This window comes from Procambarus clarkii, chromosome 63, assembly GCF_040958095.1.
Source record: "Procambarus clarkii isolate CNS0578487 chromosome 63, FALCON_Pclarkii_2.0, whole genome shotgun sequence".
Classification (NCBI taxonomy): Eukaryota; Metazoa; Arthropoda; class Malacostraca; order Decapoda; family Cambaridae; genus Procambarus; species Procambarus clarkii.
In genome coordinates this window covers 9517066-9530092 of record NC_091212.1, presented here as the reverse complement: position 1 = coordinate 9530092, position 13027 = coordinate 9517066, and the positions used below count along the sequence as shown (strand labels likewise).

The 13027-nt window shown below is 42.5% G+C and overlaps 1 protein-coding gene across 1 annotated transcript in view; it reads right to left on the bottom strand.

Annotated features, from left to right (window-relative positions):
- Nucleotides 1-13027, bottom strand: part of LOC123769681 (Dynein heavy chain 1) — a 299861-nt gene that overhangs the window by 265104 nt on the left and 21730 nt on the right. The window contains 3 exon segments of the mRNA XM_069308664.1: nt 3303-3323; nt 10449-10605; nt 11395-11547. Of these exon segments, the coding sequence (XP_069164765.1) occupies nt 3303-3323; nt 10449-10605; nt 11395-11547 (331 nt within the window).

Here is a 13027-nt window from a genome sequence, read left to right as displayed (position 1 = left end):
AGAGCAAAGCTCAACCCCCATAAAAACACAACTAGTAAACACAACTAGTAAACACATGCTACAGACTTGCTGCACATGCTCTCCCCATCCTTACTCCCCCACATTTAACACATGGTGAACGTCCCAGGTGACGTGGAACGTCCGTGAATGGGCCACCTCTCTCCCCTTGAGATGGATCCCACAGCCTACCTGGACAGGTGTCACCACTTGTCCAAATGCGCGGACGCTCTACGTCTCAAACTTCACTACTTTTAACAACACAAGGTGACCTACGGACATACCAGCTACAATACCTATACATACCCGCTGGCCACACACAGGACCTACATACCCGCTGACCACACACAGGACCTACATTCCCGCTGACCACACACAGGACCTACAAACCCGCTGACTACACACAGGACCTACATACCCGCTGACCACACACATGACCTACATACCCGCTGACCACACACAGGACCTACATACCCGCTGACCACACACAGGGCCTACATTCCCGCTGACCACACACAGGACCTACATACCCGCTGACCACACACTGGACCTACATACCCGCTGACCACACACAGGACCTACATACCCGCTGACCACACACTGGACCTACATACCCGCTGACCACACACTGGACCTACATACCCGCTGACCACACACAGGACCTACATAGCCGCTGACCACACACAGGACCTACATACCCGCTGACTACACACAGGACCTACATAGCCGCTGACCACACACAGGACCTACATACCCGCTGACTACACACAGGACCTACATACCCGCTGACCACACACAGGACCTACATACCCGCTGACTACACACAGGACCTACATACCCGCTGACTACACACAGGACCTACATACCCGCTGACCACACACAGGACCTACATACCCGCTGACTACACACAGGACCTACATAGTGTTGACTTAACAATGGTCTTCAGTACCCAGTTTTCTTTGCATCTTTCCTTTTGATAATAATTCCTTTTACTTTTTAACGAAATTAATACGTTTGCTTTGCGAATATTTTTACAGAAATATTTAGATAGTGTTTCCGTTTGTTTAAATTCCACCCTCACATAATTAAGGTATCCTACGAGACCGTTCCGGAAGCTATTTATTTAATTTGAATGGAAATATCTGATTACAAAATTTGGAAATGCTGAATCTAACATTTCATGCATTTCAGGTCGGCTATTGTGTGAATTAATAATTTAGTTCTTCTTAAGTCTGTTAGTCTACGAGTCTTTCATTTATATTGCACTTGAACGGCGTAGTAGATTAAGTTGAAAGTTAAACTATTGGTTCACCATATTTTGGTGCTGTTCAAAATTGTTGGTATGTGAGGGGGAAGGGAAGGGAAGTTTACTGAGGCGCATTTGTTGAGGGGTAGATGGGTAGTTTCTGTTTCTATTGTATGAAACTTCCTGACTTACAAAATCAGTTTCAGACACGACATGATCAAAGAACCTGTCGACTTGATAGAATGCTGCATAGGGTTTTCAGGTTAATTCAAATCATTTCATTTGATATATGTACTAAAAATTTATATTACTTTGTGATTCCAGAGGACCCTTCCATTTTATTATTATTCCTAAACTCTGTAAAGGTTAGTGAAGAGAAAATGTAGATACTGAAGTTCATATACTTATAATTTTAATTGAACCCAACCGATCCACCAACCAGTCGACCAGTCAACCAACCAGCAGAACCAACTAAACTTATCTTCCATAAACATTCACTGATGGAGAGTTAAAGCTAGTCTTGAACACTATAACAGGTCACTATAACATTATCTACATCGACGAACAATACAGTGGACCTAAGGTATTGTATCACAGTTTATCAGAGAAGGTTCATAGAAATGTTGACGTGAGGGAGGAGAGAGGATGTAAATGAGGTGATGACAGTTGCTCGACTTTGGAACTGGAGAAAGCTTTTGATTAACTTAGTGACAAACTTTAACTGCACGGAACTCAACCAACGAATACTTGTTTGTGTCAGTATCCATGACAAGTGGACTGATACTCATGTCACCAACCGTTTGTGGGAGTGAACACAGCAAGTGGACTGATATTAAGTTGATCAAATGTTCAGGTAATGGTAGTTGGTCATATATGGTCAACACAGTTGGTGATCAACAGTATTTAGCTTTGATTACCTTGGTTTATAATCTTGGGTTTATTGTGCGTCCTCACTCCGTCCTAAGGCGCCCAATCACTTGGGCTGGACGGTAGAGCGACGGTCTCTCTACATGCAAGTCGGCGTTCAATCGCGCACCATTCCTCCACCCCCCCCCCCCCCCCCCGTTCCATCCCAAATCCTTATCCTGTCCTCTTCCCAGTGCTATATACTCGTAATGGCTTGGCTCTTTCCCCTGATGATTCCCTCCCTCCGTCCCAAGGCGTATCTACTGGCTTCAGAGACTTTATGTCAATATCACAAGCCTTTTGATGCCCAAATTTGTCACCAAAACGAACGAATGCCTCAAGGAACGTAATTCATGTAGTAAACAGCTCTTTTTCCAATGAGAATCAGAAAAAGTCACGTTCTTCTTGATTTTTAATTGAATGGCATTTTCTCTATTACCATAACAAGGTTATTGAAGCCTGATTCTTCCTCACACAGAGAGGAAAACTATGAAAGTATTCATCTTCTGTCTCTCAGGAGGGTAAAGTTTTACAGTGATCACACGCATCATGTTCCATGCTAAACTGTGCTTCTTTACATTACACAACCGGAGAAAATTAGGTCACTAATAAGCGACATAAGATGCTTAATAGTTTAACAAGTTACGTTTATCTGATGTTAAACGAGTGTGTGCAGTGACAAATAGCAAATTAATTGATGAAATATATTGTGAGGACTGTAATAAGAAGTGAGTGTGAACGTTTGTGTGGTGAAGGCAGCAGGGACAACTCCAGGTAGCTGTACAGTGTGTGTAGTGACGTGGGAACACGTGGCTAGCACCAGGGTGTGTTGTTAAACAGTCCAAGGGTAAAGTGCCTAGTGTGAGCCGGGAAGTGTGATACAATACAAGAGTGATATGAGCGAGTTGAAGGGTGACTTCTCCAGGTCTCAGTGAATGGTGTTGTGAGGATGTCTGACACGCACTAGAGACGAGGAAGGTCATGTGATGGACCTATGTATGCTGCTCAGGAGGAGGTGTGGAGGAGGAGGAGGAGGACAAGGGGTGAGGACAAGGGGTGAGGAGAGGAGTGTGAGGGCTCTTACAGGAGGAGGAGGAGGACAAGGGATGAGGAGTGGAGTGTGAGGGGGCTCCTACACCTCCACTCCACTTACCAGTTTCCATGGGGAGCAAGGCTGTGGGAAGAGACCATCCGCTGGCATGCGGCATCACAAAGAAAAAACGAAACAAAAAATGAATGAGTGTATTTAGAAGCTGTGAGCGTAGAGGAGTCTGACGCCACCACCCACAGGAGTCTGACGCCACCACCCACAGGAGCCTGGCGCCACCTCTCACAGGAGCCTGGCGCCACCTCTCACAGGAGCCTGGCGCCACCTCTCACAGGAGCCTGGCGCCACCTCTCACAGGAGCCTGGCGCCACCTCTCACAGGAGCCTGGCGCCACCTCTCACAGGAGCCTGGCGCCACCTCTCACAGGAGCCTGGCGCCACCTCTCACAGGAGCCTGGCGCCACCTCTCACAGGAGCCTGGCGCCACCTCTCACAGGAGCCTGGCATCATCTCCCACAGGAGCCTGGCGCCACCTCCCACAGGAGCCTGGCGCCACCTCTCACAGGAGCCTGGCATCATCTCCTACAAGAGCCTGGCGCCACCTCCCACAGGAACCTGGCGCCACCTCCCACAGGAGCCTGGCGCCACCTCCCACAGGAGCCTGACGCCACCTCCCACAGGAGCCTGACGCCATCTCCCACAGGAACCTGGCGCCACCTCCCACAGGAACCTGGCGCCACCTCCCACAGTAGCCTGACGCCATCTCCCACAGGAGCCTGACGCCATCTCCCACAGGAACCTGGCGCCACCTCCCACAGGAACCTGGCGCCACCTCCCACAGTAGCCTGGCGCCACCTCCCACAGTAGCCTGGCGCCACCTCCCACAGGAGCCTGGCGCCACCTCCCACAGGAGCCTGGCGCCACCTCCCACAGGAGCCTGACGCCATCTCCCACAGGAACCTGGCGCCATCTCCCACAGGAACTTGGCGCCACCTTCCACAGTAGCCTGGCGCCACCTCCCACAGGAGTCAGCAAACGCTTCCTTCCAACCTCGGTATTAATAACCTTGAGTCCAATTATCAAGTTATATCTTAATCTTACGAGACCACGGCTCGTGTCAGTTGCTTAATTCCAACAATGAAACTGTTAAACAAGTTTTCACATAAGCAACATAAATATATTTCTAGGGATTTAATATTTACATGAAATGTACATGACTAGTGAGGCGCAAAGTAGAATTTTGAAAATATAAATTAGGTTGGAAATAGTGTTTACGAGTTCCTGCGATCAGGTTTGGCACCGCGTGGTATTTGTAAAAGAAAATCGACTAAAAAAAATTTAGGAGAAATTTTTTGTTATGAATTATTAATTTGAGTAATTAAATCTCTAAACTTCTCATGAAATTATTTGAATTATATCAGGAGATTACATATAGTGTTTTAGTGGAGACTAAAGGCAGGGTGTGACTAAGAGAGTGACTACTGAGAGCAGAGAGGTGATGAGGCTGGTCCTCTGCGGTGAGACGCACTGCAAGTGGCTAACAATGCACCCCCAACCTCACTATCAAATATATATTGATGATTGAGGCAAAACATATAGAAAGAAAATATTGATCTAAATAAACTGACGAAAGCGTAAACAAAATTAAGATCTTGGAAGATTCTTAGGAAGATGATCTTGATCTAGGAAGATGCTTAGGAAATATGATTGAATGGTCAATGAGTGATTGTAAATAAAAGTGTGAATGTTGACCTGTCAGCTGCACATCAACTCGTTGATGGTGATGGAAGATTCGACCTCATGAAGTGATGGGGAATGAAATATTTGATAATGAGCATCAGTGTGATGAGATTTTTATAGCAGGAATGAGAGCCTTGGGAGATGAAGTGGTGGAGACCAGTGATAGTGATAGAGGTTAACAGTTGATGGGAAGTGGTGGAGACCAGTGATAGTGATATCTTGAGGTTATCTTGAGATGATTTCGGGGCTTTTTAGTGTCCCCGCGGCCCGGTCCTCGACCAGGCCTCCACCCCCAGGAAGCAGCCCGTGACAGCCGACTAACTCCCAGGTACCTATTTACTGCTAGGTAACAGGGGCATTCAGGGTGAAAGAAACTTTGCCCATTTGTTTCTGCCTCGTGCGGGAATTGAACCCGCGCCACAGAATTACGAGCCCTGCGCGCTATCCACCAGGCTACGAGGCCCCTAGAGGCCAACAGTTGACGGGAAGTGAGCACACTCAGCCGTCCTGTGGAATCGCCTCTAAAACTCCCAGTCTTGTGACTGTCCAGTCCATCCTACTGTTTTGAGTGTGCTTATAGTAAAGCTGTGGATCATTGTACGTATATTGACGTAATCGACAATTATAAAGTAGAATTCAGTGCTATTGAATTTGAACAAACCGGAGATGGTATTGTATTTATGTTTCTAATAAAACCTAAACTAACAATCCTAGGCCTGATACGCGCTATCTGAGGACTAATATAGTACATATATGTGGCATCTAAGCCAAGTTATAATTTAAGTTTAGTTTTTAGCTTTATTTGTTTCGGACTCTATAAAATGAGTGGTACCAAATTCTACCAATAGTCCATTACGTCATTATATATACGATGGTCCAGGTATTTACAATGAGTACCATCTAAACAGGAGGATGGGTTGGAGTAGCATTATTATGGTCAATACCTGCTTCTTGCTTGATACCTGTTTTATGGGGTTCTTGGAGTTCTTCTACTTCCCAAGTCCGGCCCGAGGCCAGGCTTGACTTATGAGAGATTGGTTCACAGGTCCGTTGCTTGGAGCGGCCCGTAGCCCCACATATCCACCACAGCCCGGTTTTTCCGGCACTCATTCGAGAAAATTATCTAGTTTTGTTGACCAGACCACACACAGAAGGTGAAGGGACGACGACGTTTCGGTCCGTCCTGGACCGTTCTCAAGTCGATTGTCCAGGTCCAATGGTCCAGGACGGACCGAAACGTCGTCGTCCCTTCACCTTCTAGTGTGTGGTCTGGTCAACATTCTTCAGCTACGATATTGTGACTCATCGCCTGTATCTAGTTTTCCCTTGAAGATGTCAACGGTTGTTCCGGCAATATTTCTTATACTCGCTGGGAGGGTGTTGAACAACCGCGGACCTCTGATGTTTATACAGTGTTCTCTGATTGTGCCTATGGCACCCCTGCTCTTCACTGGTTCTATTCTGCATTTTATTCCATATCGTTCACCCCAGTATATTGTTATTTTACTGTGTGGATTTGGGACCTGGCCCTCCAGTATCTTCCACGTGTATATTATTTGATATCTCTCCCGTCTCTTGTCTAGCGAGTACATATGCAGGCGATGAGTCACAATAACGTAGCTAAAAAATGATGACCAGACCACACACTAGAAGGTGAAGGGACGACGACGTTTCGGTCCGTCCTGGACCATTCTCAAGTCGATTGTGGTGTGAGTACTCAAAATGTAGTGAGTACATTTTGAGAGCTTTGAGACGATCCCAATAATTTAGGTGCTTTATTGCGTCTATGTATGACGTATATGTTCTCTGTCTTCCCTCTATTTCAGCAATCTTCCCTGCTCTGAAGGGGAAAGTGAGTACTGAGCAGTACTCAAGATGGGTCAGTTCAAGTGGTTTGTATAGTAAAACCATTGTGATGGGATCCCTGGATTTGAAAGTTCTCGTAATCCATCCAATCATTTTCTGACTGACGCAATATTTGCTTGGTTATGCTCCCTAAACGTTAGGTCAAATAATGTCTAAGACTTTAAGGATGAATAGCAGGGAGGATCTACAGCCACACATCTCAACAAGGCTGCTGGGGTCAACACTTCTTGATGGAATTCATCCAATTGTCACTTGGAAAAGTTCATATTCACAAGAAAACAAACATTTTTATTCCGGCAATATTTCTTATACATAGAGTAAGTAGATTGTAGACCCGGTGGCTTCTGTTGTTCTCACAATTTATCTACCTTTTCTGTCTTCTCGTCAAATAGAACATTTCAATACCTAGAAGTGGTTTCTGTAATTCAGTTATTTTTATGTCTCTATATGTGGAGATTTATATGTACATAAAATACAGAATACAGACACATAAGTATCTTTATCCTTTCTATTTCAGAATTCAATCCTACTACAACTATTCTTAGCGAACCTTTCGTATCTTTTGCAAAAATGACAAGCTGGTATTTGTAAACTGTTTATGTTTGATATGTGATGGTAAAGAGTAATAGCACATAAGAATACTTTGGGGGCACAGAGAAGGAATGGAAGCACAGGAAGAGTGCTGTTATTATGTTAATTATTATTTTGTCTGAATTGTGCACATTGTTCATGACTAAAGTTGTCTGGATCTTCAACCATCATTCTATGTATTAGGGATGTAAACAAGTTTCAAACTGTTTGTTCCTACAGAATTTCACTAATTTATTTGTCATTCTCTGTGTAACTATAACGTTGGTGGATGCTTTTGCTTGAGTTTATATTGGTAACTATTTAGGATTTTTTGCTCTCATTGATAGCTTTCTGTTCCATCTGTATTTCTTCTGTCTTGTATTGGGAGCGTTAACTTCTGCTTTATATCTTCTGTCTTGTATGAGAGTGCTAAATTCTGCTTTATTTCTTTAGTCTCACTCACTGTTAACATCCGTGGTGGTCCAGGTGGATGGGTACCGTACCCGATGGTCCAAGTGGATGGACATCGTACCCGATGTTCCATTAGATGGGTACCATCCCCGATGGTTCAAATGGATGGACATCATACCAGATGGTCCAATTAGATGGGTACCATCCCCGATGGTTCAAATGGATGGACATCATACCAGATGGTCCAATTAGATGGGTACCATCCCTGATGGTTCAAATGGATGGACATCATACCAGATAGTCCAAGTGGATGGGCACCTCCCCGATGGTCCAGATGGATGGCCACCTCCCCGATGGTCCTGATGGATGGGCACCTCCCCGATGGTCCAGATGGATGGGCACCTCCCCGATGGTCCTGATGGCCTCGATGGTAATATTTATTACTCTTAGTTAGGACATGTATGAATTTAGTTATATGATTATGTAGTGCTCGATATGTAAATGTCCCTGATTATGTCATTGTTCGTAAAGATGTGATCGAGTAGATTTTCGTTCCAAGTTTGTTCTGTTGTGGTTGTGATTGAGCGAGTTGTTCCTCTCAAACTCTGAGAGGCTCTCTGATATGTGTTTGTTATTTCCCTGATTAATTCCCTGATACAATGTTATTGTTATTCTCCACCAATAAACTGGGCAGATTGAAATATCCAAGGAAGATAATTTCCGTCTCAGGGTATAAAACCTCGATATAAAATATATTTTGGGACTCAGATGTGAGTGCTCAAGTAATCTCTAATATGAGTTCCTGTGAATACTCCGACCATTGCGCACTACTCTACTATGAGGCCAATTATGAATGCTAGTTTGTTTCTCGTTGTGTGTTTCTTAGAGGTCTTGCTTAGTGTTTTGCCTCACCCCCCCCCCCTCCCTCCCACTCTGTGGGGTGCTCTGGTCTTCGGATGTGATATGTCGAATATTAGTAGTTTCCCTGTGTTGTGGGGCATGTTGGGTTTAGCAGTAGTTGTTGTGAACACACAACTTTTGCCTTTCAACACCTGCTCCTTTTTTCAAATGCACTTAATTTTTAATTTATTATATTTTTTACTTCTCTGCATTATCAAGTTTTTCATTCCATTACTTGCCTTTCACATGGAAATCTTGACAAGATAGGTAGTTGCAGTTCCTTTTGTTTAGTGAGGACCTGGCATATTTCAGGGTGACAATCCCGACAGATTATTCGAAATCTGCATTTTCTCTTTCTGAGGATACACATGCATTGTTGGGGATGTAGGTGACTTCATTCAAATTGGCTGTATCTGCAGCCTCACCTAGCATAGTACGTCCATAATTTACCTATTTTATTCATTCTCGCTCTTACATTTCCTGTTATGTTCAGTTTGTACTATATTTATTTGTCACATTTCCTAGTTTGGTATTTCCGATATCTCCTGTGTGGACTTTTTGACTGAGTTGTTTCCGAGGTAATCTTTTTCATGGCCTTGAACCTTTTCTCGAGTTATTCCATCATTAGGCTTTGCCTTGACCTGGTTTTCCAATTTTGTTCTTGGAGTTTGGGATGTTTGATCATTTGTGTCCACTGTGTTCTGTTTCCATTCAACATAGATAGTTGGTAAATTGTGCATGAAAATCAGTTTCCGGACGTGAACGTTGAAGGCTGTGATGGTGAGGATTGACGACTTTGATAATGAAAATTGTGAGCTATGATAGTGATGAATGAAGGCTGTTATATTAATGTTGGAAGACTGAGACAATTTAGCATTGTTATAGAAAGGAATACAAGCAGTAAAAATGAGGTCTGTGTCAGTGAGGAATGACGACTGGGTGAGGATTAAGTGCTATGATCTCGTGGACAAATTATGATAATAAAGATTATTAGTATTAGAATAAAAAGCTGCAAGATTGATGATCCAGGACTAAAATATTGATGACTGGGGATGTGAGAGTTGTGACTGGGTGTTGTAACAGTGAGGATTGATGAATCTTGATAGTGAGGATTAATGAGCCTAGATAGTGGGAATCGATTAGGCTTGATAGTGAGGATTGTGAAGTGGGATGAATGGTGACTGATTTAGAGAACAAAAATGTATACCTAAGATAATTTAAGTGAATAACTTGGATGGAGCGGACAGAACTAGGAAGATGAAGACCAGCGAACAATTGGGTTGCTAACAAGATTTATTCTAACATAAATAGTCTAACTTAACCTACAGCATTTGGGCTTTAAATCATTCTAACTAAACAGAGTTTACCATGTGCTGGTCATCCGCGATAATGCCATCACCATGCACATATAAGAAGCAAATGAGAAAAACTTTAAGTTCATAATAACAATTTTAGCTCATCTTATAATGTAGAATCACAACACAAAATAATCAAGATAATGATCATTATATATATATATATATATATATATATATATATATATATATATATATATATATATAATCATTATTCATCCATAATGAAGGTTATGTTAATTATAAATTATATCAGTATATCGCCAAAATCTAACTTTCTAAGGAACAGATTTTATGGAAATTATCCCAAACATAACTTAGTTACATTTATTTATTTATTGTATTTTTTATATAAACAACAAAAGGAACTACAATTATTAGGATAAAATAGAAGAGAGAATAAGTCTTACACTCGGCTCGGCCCTCGAAGAATCCCGAGAACTTGTCAATGTCGTCGAAGAGCCCAGTGATGTTGTTGAGGCGGCAACAGAACGCCTCAAACTTGCCGAAGACGTATTGCTCACTGAAGCTGAAGGGTCGCTCACCAGGCATGGCCTCCAGCTTCTCCTGCACGTAGTTACCTCAACGTTACTACAGTGGCTTGACACTCGGCCTGGCCACGTCTGGTCAACGTTACTACAGTGGCTTGACACTCGGCCTGGCCAAGTCTGGTCTACGTTACTACAGTAGCTTGACACTCGGCCTGGCCACGTCTGGTCAACGTTACTACAGTGGCTTGACACTCGGCCTGGCCAAGTCTGGTCAACGTTACTACAGTGGCTTGACACTCGGCCTGGCCACGTCTGGTCAACGTTACTACAGTGGCTTGACACTCGGCCTGGCCACGTCTGGTCAACGTTACTACAGTGGCTTGACACTCGGCCTGGCCAAGTCTGGTCAACGTTACTACAGTGGCTTGACACTCGGCCTGGCCAAGTCTGGTCTACGTTACTACTGTGGCTTGACACTCGGCCTAACCAAGTCTGATCAACGTTACTACTGTGGCTTGACACTCGGCTTAACCAAGTCTGATCAACGTTACTACTGTGGCTTGACACTGGGCCTGGCCAAGTCTGGTCAACGTTACTACACTGGCTTGATACTCGATACTGTCGTTGTGAATTGCAGTTATACATATCTTAGTTTTACCTTATGTCTACATTAACTTATTCGTTGTAAGTTAAGTGTTTTTAGTATAGCCTAATACTAAAATTGTCAAAATTGTCTTAATCTACTACTTCTTCAGACTAGCAGCATCTCCGTTCTTTGTTATTTGTAATTGTTTTAACGGGAATCATATTTAATTTAGGTTAGATTCAAATGTGGTTTGAATAGATAATGAACTTTTTAACTTACCTTCGTTTTTTGGTAGGCTGTTCTGTAGGTGGTGTTGAGCTTGAGGCAGTGATGGATCTTGGTGCGCACGTCCTCACGTGCTTGTGACCAGATGGTCTCTTGTCCCTGGCAGGATATGTACACCTGACACGCCCTGATCATTTGGTTGGTGATCTGTCAACGTGACCAGAGAAGATAGTTAATGACAGTTGATACCGACCATCTTCACCTGTTTACAATCTCAGTAGTCACTGAGCTGCAACAATATTGACTTACTAACCCATCCCCATTACATCTCCTAATATATAAATATTTCTGTGTGTGTGTTTTAGTCCTTGTAACACAATATAACGAAACGTGGAAATCATCTTTCTACTGTTCAAAATATAATTTTTTAAATGAAAAGTATGACTTAGGAAACATATCTATTTCTCCATTATATCCCACACCATATAAATATTACTGTGTGTCTGTTTGACTCCTTGTAACACAATGTAACAACGTGGAAATCATCTTTCTGCTGTCCAAAATATAATATTTAAAATGTAAAGCATGACTTAGTCCATCTCCATTACATCTCCTATCATATAAATATTACTGTGTGTCTGTTTTATTCCTTGTAACACAAGGAATAAAACGTTTTATTCCCCTTGTAACGTAACGGGGAAATCGTGTCTCTGCTGTCCAAAATATCTTTCTTTTGTCCAAATAACAAGTTTTTATGAGTAACAACAGTCATAAGCAGCCTTCAATAGTATTATAACATTCACAAATCAATGTCACTGTGTGTTTTACACCTTGTAACATAATGTGACCAACATGGAAACATCATTCTTTGCCGAAATAACTTTTTTAAGAGTAACGGATAAAGCAAATGGTTTATCTCTCTTTCTCTCTCTCCTCTCAGTATCTCATATATATCTAAGTAGTCTCTTGCTGTTTCTCAATATCTCCTTTTATGTTTGTATCTATTTCTTTCTGTCACTTTGTGTTTGTCTGACTATATCTGCCTCTCTGTATTCATATATCTGTCTCTGTACCTCTGTTTTTCTATCTCTGTCTCTGTACCTCTGTTTTTCTATCTCTGTCTCTGTACCTCTGTTTTTCTATCTCTGTATCTGTCTCTGTCAAGTGAGTATCTCCGTCTGCATATCTTTTCTCTCTGCCCTTGTCTCCGACTTTGTCTCCTTGTATCTGTATCTAGGAATCTGTACCACTGTCCCTGTTCTTGACTCTCTCGTTATCTGTCCTTTGTTCACCTGAATCTGTTTTTATACTGTTTTTAAGTATCTGTCTTTGTCTATGTCTGTTTGTACCTCTCAGATTCTGTCTCAAATTTACGTCTATTTCAATCAATAATTTATTTCTTAAATGTCTTTTGTACATCTACAGCCAAGTTAGTTTACATAAAACTATAGTAAATTATTTTCCTAAGAGAACTTAGTAATAACAACATACCATGAAATATCTGACGGAGAAAATACAATTTAAAGAACAGATATAAACTAATCATTCAATGAATGGGTAAAAAAAAATCAAACTCTCAGCCAACAGATTTTAGGGCTCTTATGGATCAAAATAGTTCCCAGTACAGAGTTTATGCTACATAGAACAGTGTCTCTGTTTCTCTTTGTCTATCTACCTGTTTATGTCT